This window comes from Lontra canadensis, unplaced genomic scaffold, assembly GCF_010015895.1.
Source record: "Lontra canadensis isolate GAN:19392208 unplaced genomic scaffold, GSC_riverotter_1.0 scaffold4, whole genome shotgun sequence".
Classification (NCBI taxonomy): Eukaryota; Metazoa; Chordata; class Mammalia; order Carnivora; family Mustelidae; genus Lontra; species Lontra canadensis.
The window spans coordinates 7299600-7314723 of NW_022630998.1; the positions used below are offsets into that span (position 1 = coordinate 7299600).

General features: G+C 36.2%; 1 protein-coding gene across 2 annotated transcripts in view; it reads right to left on the bottom strand.

Annotated features, from left to right (window-relative positions):
* Positions 1-15124, bottom strand: part of MAN2A1 (mannosidase alpha class 2A member 1) — a 166611-nt gene that overhangs the window by 84815 nt on the left and 66672 nt on the right. For both annotated transcript variants that reach the window (XM_032845164.1, XM_032845154.1), the window contains exons 6-9: positions 14811-14984; positions 11864-12050; positions 7202-7379; positions 1048-1250 (exon numbers count right to left, since the gene is read on the bottom strand). In XM_032845164.1, the coding sequence (XP_032701055.1) occupies positions 1048-1250; positions 7202-7379; positions 11864-12050; positions 14811-14984 (742 nt within the window). The remainder of the gene's footprint in view (positions 1-1047; positions 1251-7201; positions 7380-11863; positions 12051-14810; positions 14985-15124) is intronic.

Here is a 15124-nt window from a genome sequence, read left to right on the forward strand (position 1 = left end):
CACACTTCACAGCACTCACCATATCACACTTTTTATTTTTAATACTAGGATTCATCATGAAGATTAATCATCATGAATTCATGATCTGAACTAAGCTGAAAGTGAACTTAAGAAAATGAATTAACCTCCTAGGCTAACACACACATAGAAAGAGCCCCAGAAGTCCCCGGGGTAGTTCATCTTTACTACATACAAAGCAACAAGACCCACTATAACAGCTACTAGCAACATGTGGTTATTTATACTTAAGCCAATTAAAATTAAAGGGAATTAAGAGCCCACACTGGTCACATTAAGTGCTCAACAGTTACACATGGCAAGTGGCTGCCATACTGAACAGTGAAGAAAGCAGAAACAGAAGATTTCCACGGCAGAAAGTTCTGTGGGCCAGTGACTCAAAGTTCTACTGGACAAGGCTGGTTTAGAGCATTGTTGTATTCTGCTGACTTTTTGCCTTCTCCCTGTCACTGTGCTTTCTCAGCCAATCACTCTGCCGCTATCAGTTCTCATCTCTTTCAAGTTTTGCTCTTCTAAACAGAGAATCACACCTATAGAAATATGTTTCAAATAAGTAAGAACTGAGGTGGAGCCTCTGGAGTTTTCCCCCATATAAAATATATTGGTTTTATATTATGTACTTTGAGGCCCACATTTTGGCCATGGAGAGACCCTATTTGTTCCTTGTGACCTTTGCTCATTTCCAACAATTTAGTCTGCCTGATTACTGACCTGCAGACACACATGACCATGCCGCTGGATATTATCACAGTGTGCAAACAATACCGGTAATTAATTAGAAACATGTAAAACCTAAGATACAGGAGAAAGTCTAATCACATTAACTGCTTTTCCTTTCAAAGCAAAAATCCATGTAATAATCTGATTCTGCATTAGAGACATATCTCTGATTGCATTAAAATTTCACAATTACATTAAACATCCTAATACTGCATAAATGTTGTATATTATGCAAAACTCTACGAAAAGGCTATGATCACATAAAAGAGGTGAATAATTGATGTAGCTATCTAAATATAAATTTTGTACCTTAAATGGGATTCCAGTATCCTATCCATTCGTTTGTAAAAGGGTCTGGATGTAAAGTAGCCGCTCCAGTAATGATCGTCTCGGTCAGCGTAAGTGAAAAAATCTCCACTTAGAACAGGGAACATGGATTGGCTATTCTTCCTAATGGCTACATCTTCTTTATCCAGTGCATCGAAATAATCTGATAAAGTCCCAAACTGTATCTAATTTTAAAAAAAGGTGACAATTAATTATTCATTCTCTACCTTAAAAATTACTTCTAGTTCTGAAAGGAAAAGTTAATAATAAATATTTAAGATGTGTTTCCAAGTTAGGATGAAAATCTAGCTCAGATTGTACAAAACTCAAGTGCAGGGGGAGAAATACACAGTAACTCTTTCACTTGCATCAGGTCCCAAATTAAACTGAAATAAAACTTACACACTTAAGGGGTTAGAAGTACTACTTAGATATACAAATCTGTGGGTCTGAAAATGCCTTACAAATCTCCAGAATTTCAAACTGTGTAAGGGTCAGGGAACAGAATAACTCAGAGATGAATGAAAGATGGGAAGCAGCAAAAATAAAACATTTACATAACAGTTTGGTTAACTGTTAAGTATTTTCCTATGTCATATGCACAAATACTCCCCTGGCCTCCCCGTGCCCCTAGTTTGAGGTCTCATGAGGGAGACTTTAAGAACAGCAGGTCATTAAAAAAATGGACTTTCTCTACCAGCAGGTAACATTGAATAGAAGTAAAACACAAAGAGTGACAAGAACTGCATGGCTGACTGCTCAAATGAAAAGGTCTTTTGACTAATGATTTAAATTACCAGTACATAAATCCATTTTTATGAGCCCAAGCTATTCCATAAATCAAAGGAAAAAAGAAGAATTATACCAGACCATGTAAACAGATATTTAAAGGCAGTGTTTTTAGAGAAAAACAGAGAATTTAAAAGGGAATTTTTTCTTTGAAGAACGGTAAGAGGCTGTTTTTGCTGTTTCCTACCACACACACACACACACACACACACACACACACATTTTGATTCAATGTGGCAGAAAAATAGTTAAGAGTAATTAAAAAACAAGTAGCAAGTATGCTCTAAAAGAGTCGCTAAGAACAGCACAGAACCTGAATCCAGATAGCATGGGTTTGAATCCATCTCTACGGCTTACCTAATATGTGGTTTTGAGCATGTTATATATTGTGTCTGTGTTACAGCTAATAGGTTTCTAAGTAAAATGCTTTGAAACACAACTGGGAAAGAACGGTATGAGTTTTAGTTACCACTTTTCTATTGCAAAGGCAAAATTTCAGCTGGAAACACAACTGATATTAGTAATGACAAATCTAAGTTATCATCATGCACCTGTGACACAATACATTTTATAACAGCAAAATAGACGATTATTTCTAAATCCTTATGTTTACATCACAGAAAAGCAATTTTCAATAGTATTACCTAGTCTTGTCTGGGCTTCACCAAACACAATGTATCGTGGGCAAGTTAATCTATTTGTGTCTCAGTTTCCTCATCTATAACAGGGATGATTACAGTACCTATCAGGAAATGTTCAGAGAATTAAAAAAGTTAACTAAGGTGAAGCACTTTGAAAAATTAATAGCAGGGGTGCCTGGATGGCTCAGTGAGTTAAGCATCTGACTCTTGATTTCAGCTCAGGTCATGATCTCGAGGTCATAAGATTGAGCCCTACATGGGCTCTGTATTGGGCATGGAGCCTTCTTAAAAGTCTCTCCCTCTGCCCATCCCCCCCACCCCGCCAAGCATGCGCTCTCCCTTTCTCTCTTAAATAAAAAAAAAGTTAATAGCAAATAGTAACTTAAAAATTGTTATTATTCGCCTAACACATTCTAAAAAGCAGAATTAAGTGTGTGTGTACAACCATGAAGGTCACAAATACAAAGGAAATACAGCATTAACTTCCGGCCCAGAGGGTACAGATAAGCTCAGGGAAGTATACTGATAAAAGTAACAAAATATTCAGCAATCTAAATTCCTGGGCCTCACTTTCTCATCTATATAAAAAAGGGATTTCTATAACAAAAAGCCCCTTCAGTTTCATATTTTAGGGAACTGTGGCATGCCACAGAGTCAACATTAACAACAAAGTATATCCTTTTAAAATATTTTAATTTATTTTTGGTATCAGCCAAGATGAAAATATTTCCTTCTTGGCGATTTCCTGGGCAAAGTTTATGTAAGTGGACTGGTTGGTTTTCTCACAAACTTGACTCAGTCTCAAAGGATTGATATATAAACCTGTGTGTGTGTGTGTGTGTGTGTGTGTGTGTGTGTATATATATCCTGTATATATAATTTCTAGTCTCTTGGTAGCTCAAATAAAGTATACATTCCAAATAACAAAAAAAAAATAATTTTTTTTTACATTAAAAGGCAACAAATTATATCTTTAATATAACCTTATTCTTAAACATAATCAAATTTCTCTATCAGAACAACATACGAGGAAAACAATACATAAATTGTTAAATAAGTGATCACCAATGGCAAACTAACTGTCTTGACTAGTACAATGTCAATTTTTTAGCCATCTAAATTCAATTGCTTACTTTTTTCTTTTCATCAAAAGAAAATAATCATAAATTGAAGCTTCTGGCTTGGATGAAATAACGTAAAACATCCTACAGAGAACAGATATAACTAGATAAACTACAGAAAGAAAAAAAGCTTTTGTTTGAAGGTTTGTAAGGGCAATCAAAGCAGCAAACACGTGAGTGACAAAAATTCCCTAAAAAAAGGGAACACGTGAAGGTTACTGGGTACAAGGTTAGAATGTAAAAGTCAACTGTATTTTTATATGTGGAATATACCATGATAATGGACGGCCTAATATTTGTAAAAAAGTTAACTGCACTCAAATTGATCTATAGGTTCAATACAATCCCAACCAAAATTCCAACTTTTGCGGGGTAGAAATTTAAAAGTTGATCTTAAACCTATATAGAACTAAAAAGAAAACCAATGCAATCTTGAGAAGGAAACAAAATGAGAAGACTTATGCTATCAGACATTAATATCCATTCTAAAACCACAGTAATTAAAACAGTACGAGATTAGACAAATTGAATAGCGTCTATACAAGATCCACAGAAAAAGTTTCACTCATAATTAATGACAGAGACAGTGCTGCAGTAAAGTGGGCAAACTGGTCTTTTCAATAAATGGTGGTAGGTATCCATATGGGCAAAATGCAGCTTGATCCCTATCTTCATACAATTCACAAAAAAATCAATTCCAAATAGATTACAGACCTAAATACTGAAGGTAAAATAACAAAGCTTCTGGAGGACAGCTTCATAAGAAGGGTATTTTCATGACTATGCGGTATAAACAAAAATTTCTTAAGCAGAACATGACAAGCACTAACCATAAAGGAAAATACTGTTAAATTAGATTTAACTAAAACAAATAATTCATGTTTATTAAAAGACAGCTTTAAGAAAGAATTAAAAAACAGGCTTACATAGTGGGAGACAGTATTTGCATAACTTTTATCTGAAGAAAGACTCAAACCAAAATATATAAAAGAGATATAAATGGTACAAAAAGACAACCCAATTTAAGGAAAAGTCATCAAAAACTTTTAAACAGTCACTTCACAAATGGCAATAAACTTATGAAAAGATGTTCAACTCATTAACCAATATGGAAATATAAAATAAAACCATCACGTTAATCATAAAAAAAAAAAAAATGAAAAAAAAATCCTTACAATAAAAAATGTCAGTAAGGAAGTACAGCAACTGAAATTGTCATGCAGCGCAAGAACTAGTGCATCTATTTTGGGATGCCGTTTGGAAATATCTACTGAAGTTGAACACGTGCATCCTCAATGATCAAGAAGTCCCATCCCATTTTATACCCACATAAATTCACATACGTGTTTATAAATACATTCGCAATATTGAAAATGGCTTTATTTGTAATAGACAAAAACCGGAAACAACCCAAATGTCCATTAATAATAGAATGGACAAATTGTGACGTATCAAATGGACACTAAAGATAATATACGGTATTAAAAAGGAATATATTATGGGGTGCCTGGGTGGCTCAGTGGGTTAAGCATCTGACTCTTGATCTTGGTTCAAGTCATGATCATGGGGTCCTGAGACTGAGCTTCACGTTGGGCTCTGTACTCCGCACAAAGTCTGCTTGAGAATCTCTTTCCTCTCCATCTGTCCCTCCTCTCCGGCTTGCATTCCCCCCTCCACTAAAATAAACAAGTAAAATCTTTAAAAAAAAATGAATATACTATATGCAACACAGATGAATCTCACAAACACTACGTGGAGCAGAGAAAGGCGGACACAAAGGAACATACTTAAGATTCCCTTCTTATATCATTTCAAAAGAAATACTACTACTCACCATGATAAAAGGGAAAATAAGGTTACTTCCGTAAGATCTGGCAATGATTTGAAGGACATCTAAGGGACTCTTTTGGGATGCCATAAATGCTGGAGGCGGTTACATGGGGGTTTTTAAACTTGAAAAATTCTCTGTACACTTCTGGTTTGTGCATGTCTCCTATGTATGGGATACTTATAATTCATATAATCAAAAAGTAACTATTTTTTATTATGTTACATTAGTCACCATACAGTACGTCATTAATTTTTGATGTATTGTTCCGTGATTCATTGTCCACATATAACACCCAATGCTCCATGCAAAACGTGCCCAACCATTCCCCGACCCCCGTTCCCTCTAAAACCCTCAGTAAAAACTGCCCTATTGGGCAAAGAAGGAAATAGGCAAAATACAAAAATCAGGACTTTAATTTTTTAGAATCAGTGGTAGATCCTTTTGTGGACCTCAAAATCATTCACTAGGAAGATGTATTTAGGGATAAAATACCCCATCTATATATGCCATCCCCTAAGCAAATGTTTGTGTATCAGCTTCATCTTTGAGGAGATTAAACAGATAATTTAAACATAGACCTGATGCACTGAGTTCATAATCTGGCAGAAATTCAGCTGTAAGTATCTTGAATACATTTGGCATTTTATTTAAGTTTATTTAACTATTTGACATTATTTACATTTACTTAATAAACTTGAATTATCCCAACATAATGTGGCCTATCATCAGCTTTCTAACTTCCTAAACAGTAACATCTCTTCTTTTCTATAGTATTTCCATAGATATTCTACCGTCTCATAAGTTAGTATGTGACTATAATAAACACATTGGGTAATTTTCTCATATAGGTCTAAGATAGGACTCTTGCTTGAATCCTGACTCATGAAACATACGCTAAGAAAAAATTGCCTGTATGTGATCAGGAAAATATGAATCTATCTGGATACGTGATAATATTGAATTATTGTTAATTTTTTAGATATAATAATGGCATTATGATTGTATTTTTAAACAGAGTCCTCATCATTTGTAAGTAGTGAACTGGTTACAGATGAAACTAAATGACTACTATTTCCTCCAAAATAATCCCCGGGAGAGGGTGAGAGAGGACAGTGAGCCATAGCTGAAGAGAGAGTGACCTTGAATTGATCAATGTGGTAGCTGAACTATGGATATGGGGAAGCAGGATTCAGGGGATGGGTACTTTAGTTGTTTTCATAACTTTACAGTACATTCGAAATTTTCCAACCCGGGGGGTGGGTGTGGGGGAAGAGGAAGAACTACAGACAAATTATTAATTTTGGAAGTCTTCTCAACCAAGAAAAATGCTAGTGTATTCTCTGGACACAAGATATTCATTTGCAAAATTCATGACATGTTCATCTGTATCTGCCCGTAACACTACTAAATCACAAGGATGCAACTGTCACAAAGAAACAAACTTTCAATGCTGGTAGAAAAAAAGGACATCACTGAAAAATAAAGATGATAACTTAGCAGGTGCATATTGACAACTACATAAAAGTAACATCTCTTTAATGCTGTAGGAATGGGAGCAAGGGACAACTTCAGAAATGCAACTATAGTACTAGATAATTTTCCTGTTTAAGAACTACCCTCTTACATAAGGACTACATATACTAGGAAATATTGGGATATGGTACAAAGAAACTAAGGCTATTCTGTTTTAGCCTCATTTAATAATGAAGGCTCAATTTCAAATACAGTATCATAATTAAATATTTTCAAATTACCTTAACATTATACTCAGGATGAGAATTCATATAATCAAAAAGCAGCTGATAATTCTTATACTGATGATCCCATTCTGTACGTTCACAGTAGCGAAAATCATCTCCTAGTGGGGCCAGGACAACTGTAGTACGAAAGAGTTTTGACTTTTTTCGGTACTGATCTAGAAGCATCTCAGCCCTACAAAAGAAAAAGGGAAAATAAGAATAATATTAAGAAAAGGACAACAGGGCAACTCATTAAAAAGTGTATTATGTTAAAAGGAATTGTTGTATATTCTTCCTGTATTCTAGATTAGTATGATTTATAAGGCAGATTTTTTAAAAACTACTAACTAATTTTCATTATCCATTCAAAATATTCCTGGGGCGCGTGGTCGGCTCAGTGGGTTAAGCCTCTGTCTTCAGCTCAGGTCATGTTCTCAGGGTCCTGGGATCAAGCCCCGCATTGGGCTCTCTGTTCAGCAGGGAGCCTGCTTCCCCTTTCTCCCTGTCTGCCTTTTTGCCTACTTGTGATCGCTCTCTGTCAAATAAATAAATAAAAATAAAGTCTTTAAAATATTCCTAGATTCTGGGGTGCCTGGATGGCACAGTTGGTTGAGCATCGAGGCTCTTGGTTTCAGCTTGGGTAGTGATCTCAGGGTCATGAAATCAAGCCCTGCATTGGGTCCTACACTCAGCTCAGAGTCAACTTGGGACTCTCTCTTCCTCTTCCCCTCCCCCCTGCTTTTTCTCTCTCTCTCTAAAATGGATAAATAAATCTTTTAAAAAACATACTCATAAATTCTTACCAGAGGGAAAAACCTGCAGTTTCCAATAGATTAACCTTAGAGAAATAAAGTCACGTACCAATTTTGACATATAATAACTGGGAACTTCAATAGCTTCCTGAAGCCTGGCCATAGACACTGGATCCCAGACTGTCGTGTTTTAAAATAATTCAGTCCGAGAAGACAATAAGGAGTTCTCACCTATATAAACTTTGAAGCTGGCTTTGACTTAAGACCCCTTTCTCTAATTTGATCTAAACTTGCCTGATTAAACATACAAAATGTAATAGTTTGAACGAAACCGATTACGGAACCCGATTTCCTCTTCAAAAGGAAGAAAAGCAACTCACTTAACACCTGCCATTAATAAACTGGGTATCTGTCACAGTGTCCTTCCCAGTGCTGATCAACAGATAAAGATTTGAAGTTGAATTAGCTTTTTTGATTTCTACCTCCCACAGATCTAACCCACGAGTCTAAAGGTCAGCTAAATACTAAATGTGCTGATGTGCTTTTCTATTTCATATTCTTGTATTCTGCAGAAAACCTTTGGGGTTGAACTGCTGAATGCTGAATTGGGGCACCATTTGAGCAAGTCTAGGAATACAAACTATTTAAGAGGAACGGCTTACAAAAATTAAATAAGCAGATGAACTCACAGTAGTTCTCTGTGTAATGCCACGCTTAAGAAATTAGTGATGACTAATGTGCTTTTTACCCCGTATTCCAATTTTCATGTCAAGGGCTATTGAGAAGTTCCAATTCACGATATAAAAACTTATGAAAGAAACTCAAAGAACATCAATAATGGAAAGAAGTATTTTATAGAATTAAAAACATTTAACTAAATTTAGAATCTCACATGATCTTTTTATACTGATGGTCTCTGAAACTGCCTTGCAATATTAAATTATTAGCAAAATTCAATAACTTGGTAAATAAAATATAACCATACTGTTCTGACATAACATAGTTTTCTGAGATTAGCATTCGGTAGAGTACTCAATTTTCGCTAATAATTTACTAATATTCCACACTTACCAAAAATAACCTTGGATCATTATTTATATATATTAAAAAACACATGTCTAATGAAATTAATCAAACAGAAAGATAAATAAGAGAGAAAACCGAACATAGAAATCATGGATATAAGTATACTGTGACTGAGCATTCAATCAGATCACCCTAGGCAACCAGCATAGAAAAGGATAAGTGATCATTTAAGTGAATGCTGAGGTTTACTACTAGATACATCATATCTTGTGTGTATATGCATAAGACACATAAGAGGAAAGAAATCACAAACATTAAATGTGACTTTTCCATTCAGCATCTGTCCTAATTCCCAAGCTCCTGCCAGAAGGTGTCAACACTGGCAAAGCCAAGAGACTAACTGGTAGAGAGTGGATATTCACAAAATCTATGGTACACTAATGCCAAATGAATTGACCAATATCACATTTGAAGATGTGTAGCAGCAATCTGCTCTTCACTTCTACCAGGTTAGAAATGTCAACTTAACTAGAACCAAGAAAAAAGAAAAAATTCCCTAGAATATCCTGTATCATGTGACATGAAAATCACCATTATATGTAAAATATACTGTATGAGAACAAACACTCAACTTGATAAAGAATGGTAATTCTTTATTTGTGAAGTAGAGGAACCTGTAAATTATAGTTAAATTTCATTTTCTTTAGGGTATTAAAAATCAAGTGCCACTAGGCTGCAATGCCTGGTTTTGATCTCCATTCATCAGAAAGTAAAAAGGAAGGTGATATCTGGAATGTAAAGTAACCAGTAGAGTTAAGATTTCAAGACTTATAAGAAGTTTTTTTAAAAATCTACGTAAGTATTAAATAGACTCTTTCATCTCCATGCCCTCAGGTGCCTGGAAACCACTTGCAGGTTCACTGGAAGTGACTGAGCACAAGGTCTGTTCCTGGGGGTCAATCTTTGAAGTGTCAGATGGGACACAGCAAAAGGATTACACAAAATAGCTTTTTTCCCCAATAATGCACTTTAAACAGGTACTCTCAGCAGCACCCAAGAAAGAAAAGGAGGAGCCTCACAGGTCTTTGGTGCACTGGGAGTTCCCAACTGAAGCATCTGGTTACCTTCAAAGGAATTCCCTATCTCTGACCTCCTGAGCTACAGAACAGCTTATGCTGCCCAACTCTCTACCTTTTGCCACATAATACACTGGATTATTCTCCTCTAACTAACCTAACCCCAGAAAGCATGCTGCTCACTTTTCCTCACTCATCTTCATTGCAATAGGAACCAATAAAATGAAACCAGGCTGATCCCTAATCTTGGACAGTTTTTCAAAATAACTATGAAAGTCAGATTTTGCTAGAAGGGATCTATGGCTTCAAGAAGGCTGCCATGTTAAGATACTTTTGTGTGTGCTACAGTGAGAGGCTCACAATGGAGTATTTTATGGCTCAAGGACTGACTCAAGGCAGAGACTCAATTCACCTTTCCTTCCACACACAGTTTTTAAAAAGCAATTTTTAAAATAAATAGACTTGACTGTGCATACTGCAAAGATTTTACTCTATCTAAAAGGCTTTATCATTGTGCTTCGCAACCACGTGGGGTGTGGTTATGTGAGTACCGTATTCTCATTTTGTTGGGCTGGAGATTTTTCGAAAGCTCCCTGGGTGAGCTGGGCAGCCATGCTTGGTAACTACTGACCTACCTCACCCCCTGCCCATTTTAACCCTCCTATGAAAGGTAGAATGCCTGGCTGCTTCTCAGTAACTCACATGAATGTGGAGTTCCCAGAAACCATCAAACTTAAAAATGGCAAAAAAAAAAACACACACAAAAAAACCCACAAACCCACATAATTATTGTTATACAGTTAATGTACACAATATGAGGAGATTAAAAATATGCCTACATTTGTGTTACCATCATGTTTTTGAAAATTTTTTAAGGATAACATGTACAAGAACCCAGGCAGAGTAGGTTTTCGGAAACCAGAAATTCTAGGGTCTTAAAAATAGAGTTAATGAAACTTGTGGTTTGCAGAATTTATGGCTGTCATCCTAGTTTAATTGTTCATTGTTCTCCCTCTCACTCTCAAAAATCTTCTCATGTGGATAATAAATAACACAATCGATCTAAAAAAAAAATAAAATAAAAGCCTGTATCATCTTTCTGCCAGAGGTGAGTGGTTTATATTGCAACACAATGTTTTATTTAAAGGCATTATACACCAGTAATTTTTAAGTGAAGAAATTAAACTTTAAAAGCACACAAATAAGAAGTATAGGTAACTTGGTATAATGAGATGCCTCCGTCATGAACGTAATTTTTTTCTTTAAAAAATGATTCATCCCTTTTTTATTTAAGAAAAGATCTTTAAGTATCAATATTCCTAATTAAAAATGGTCCGTGAGTCAAAAATATAAGATCGAAAGAGTGTATTCATTAGAGCTGGGCAGCATCCACTATTATTGAAATTGTATTAAAAGAACAGATAATTATACTCTTTATGTGTTCCATTTCAATAAACGTGATTTTGCAGTTAGGTTGCTTTTCTTACTAATGTATACAATAGAGACCAGAAGTTTTATTATCAAGGAAAGTATGTGAGATCAATGAAACGCAGCAGAAGGCTTTTATAATGAGAGCAAAGGAGAGGGTAATAACAGAGTGTTATAGGTTCTCCATTGTATATTGATCAACTGTTGTTCATTTTCCATTAAGTTATAACACATAAAAGGCACAGTCAAAGCTCTGGCATTTTTAAGTTGCTTTAGATCTGGTTGAATAACTACCTCGAGTGTGGATAACGTTGGCCACTGAACCCTTTAGCAAAGAGCAGCAGAGCTGCTGCTTTGTTCGAGAGGCTGTCTTAACGAAATGCATATTCTCATACCTCTTTTGGACATTTCCAAGATGTATTGTTTCTGGGGGGACTCCCCAGGGACAACCGAATCTGCCTCCAGGAAGCCGTTTAAAATCAAACTGGCAGCATATTTTAGGATCAGGTCCGCACGTATGAGGGATGTCATAGCTGTAGAAGGGCATCATGTGGCAAAAAATATCTGTGCCAGATCCCAGATCTAAAATAAAGAGCCAACAGACAAAACCTGGATTTATAAACTGTTTTCCCAAAACTGATCAAAATGCCTGTACTCTCTACATATATAATGCAAGCTCCACCCTAAATCCACAACCTACTTGACTACTACTCATACATAAACCCCAACCGCATTTAACGACCACCAGCCTGAAGGAAGAGACTCACATTTTAGTCTCTACCTCCTCTATCTCAACTGAGCAAAGACCCAACACGGACCAGCATCTGCTGGCCTGGAAAGATACAAACCGAACAGAAGCAAAACTTAATCACTGGCTCATCCAAAATTATGGGCTGTGTCCATCCCTGTGTCCATCCCATATGGGCTACCAGCTCCTTGCCACATCTGCCCCCATAGCAGTTATGGGACACACTGAGAAAGACCATGACACTGGCTGCAGAAGAAAGGAGAGAAAAAGAGAGGAAGAGAATAAAGGGAAGAAAGAAGGAAGGTAGGGAGGCTTATGAAATGCCGGGCAAATTCCTATCTATTTCTGTGAGACGAAGAAAGGGCCACTAGAGGAGTTCACAGTCTCCCTGATGTTCACCAATGAAGAGCCACTGGGACTTGTCACCAAGAAAGCAACACAGGACAAGTGAAAGTACTTCTTAAAACCAAAAACCAACAAACAAAAAAAAAAAAAAACAAGAACAAAAACAAAGCAAACAAAAAATATACAAAAAGTGAGCACTGGTTCCTGATGCAGAACTGTCTTTAATTAAATCCTCAATGCCAGCAAGTATCCTTATCACTGCCCTTGAGAGGTCAGAAGCCTACCACCCAGTGATGGAAGTCTTAAACAAGGGTTAATAATTGTTACCTTTGTAGTCTCCTGATCTGTAAATACCACTTGCCTTTATTTAAGTGTGGATTTCTACTTTTCAGCAGTGGGTTATGTACTGGTTTTATGACAAAGACAGACACAACAACAACAGTGAAAAAAAAAAAGAAAAAGACAACACACATGTTTGAAAAAATGAAAATAACTGCTTCATTAAGAACCAGAACACACAAAGAAGCTCAAATGAGTTCTAAAACATAATTTTGAAGCAACATGTTCAAATCTATCTGGTAAGTGCTAAAATACTCCAGTTCTATCTCATACTCCATTTAGTTAAAGTAATTACCAGCTCTTTTCCAAATTTTAAAGCTATTATAATTTGTATATTTCTGTGCTGTCAGTTGCTTCACTGAATCACACTCAAGTATGACATCATAGATGCTGGTCACTAATGTTTGCTATCTGCACAGAGGCCCTGGGTGGCAACTTTTCTTGCCTTCTCCTATAAATCAAAGACACACTAAGCAGCCCCACTCCTTTGCCGCACCTGTACTATTTAGCAGCTCATTTGCACATCTCAGTTTATCTGCTGCCGTTGGTCTTGTCTTTTATCATATTAAGACTGTAATTTCCTGATAGGCAAAGAAGTTTTCTCTATTTCTTCCAAGCATGGTGTTAAGTGCATAAAAGTACTTAGTAATTTCTTGCTGATTGGTATTTATGGGGAATTTGAATGTGGGCAATACTCTAAGTAGGGCCTCTTCACATTAAAAATCCTTTTTTTTAAGAAATTAATATGCTCCTTTGCATTTGATCAAACTATACAGGATATAACCCCCTACGAGTTCTTGTTTTCCGTACAGGTTTTAATTCCCAGAATAAAAAATTATATAGTTAATTTCTTTCCTTACTGAAAAAATAGCAGTATGTGTAACAAAGTTACTGTCTAGATTTACAAATGATTTTTTGAAAACACTTACAGGGGAACTAACTTACACAGGAAAGCAAGTATGATGCAATGCAGTGATTTCTGAACATTGTTTTAGCAACGAAATCCTTTTTGCAGATGAAATCTTACTGAGAACTCAGTACCAGGATGGCAGTGAATGCCAGGGGCTTAAAGCCCGGGCTTCTGAACTACACAAAGCGGGATTTGTATCTACTACCTGTATGACTTTTGGCAAATGGTTTAACAGCTCTAAGCATCCATTTCTTCACCATTTAAAAGGGATAATAAGGGAACCAACGTTAAAGGATAAAGATCTAGTGAGAGAGCAGGTATAAGGCATACAATACAATGCATGGCCCATAATAAGAACTCGTAAAGAAAAAGAAATAATAAAGTATTCTGAATTAAATGGGGGTTGGGAAAGGCAAAAACCTCTCAAGAAGCCTAAATCTTGTCTCCTCCCCACCTCCCAGCTGAGAGCTGTAGAAGTATGACCTTGGGAATACCTGTGTACCCACAGAATACAGCGTGAAAACAAGCAGTACAGATAATAGGAGGGCTGTTCCAGGAGGACAGGATTAAGGTTTTAAAAAGCAATTCTTACTAGATGCAGGGACAGGAAAGCCAGAAGGAGAAAACACAGGCTGAATATGAAATAAATGATTGGACATAAGTTCTAACACATGTTCAACTTTGTGATAAAACACATCCTTTTCAAAACAGAAGTAAAAGCATTATTTACAAAAGACCAATTCCTTACATTTCTTTACCTCCTTAAGGCATGAAAAAGAATCCACAATATTCTATAGATAAATAGCCTCAGCTATTTAGGATTAAGAGAATCTTAACACAAATACACTGGGAAAAAAAATTGTAAGAATGTGTATCCAGAAGCAACCTCATTCTCAAGACGGACACTCTGAATAAAACCCGTAACAGCAGGAGTTCATAACCCTTATGAAGGAACATCTAGGTCAAGTGAGATCTTCCACTTTCATCACACCCCACATACCCCAATTCTGTCTCCAAAAAAATTCCAGCGTTTTATGCAATGCAAAATGTTTTTTAATTGCATAATGAACTCTCTGAACAAGCATGTGAGAAAATCCAGCACGTTTGAGGAGATAAGCCATCGTTGGTGAATGTCCAAAAGGATCAATAGACCAACCAGACCGAGGTTTCACTCCTGTTGATAAAGAAAATAAGTGTTATTTTTTTAATTGCTAATGAAATGAAAAGAAGTCACAATCCATTCAGACCAGTCAGAGTTCTACTGTATTCTGGGTTTGGGGACAAAGCATCTCCCCAGCATTACCTCTTAGCATA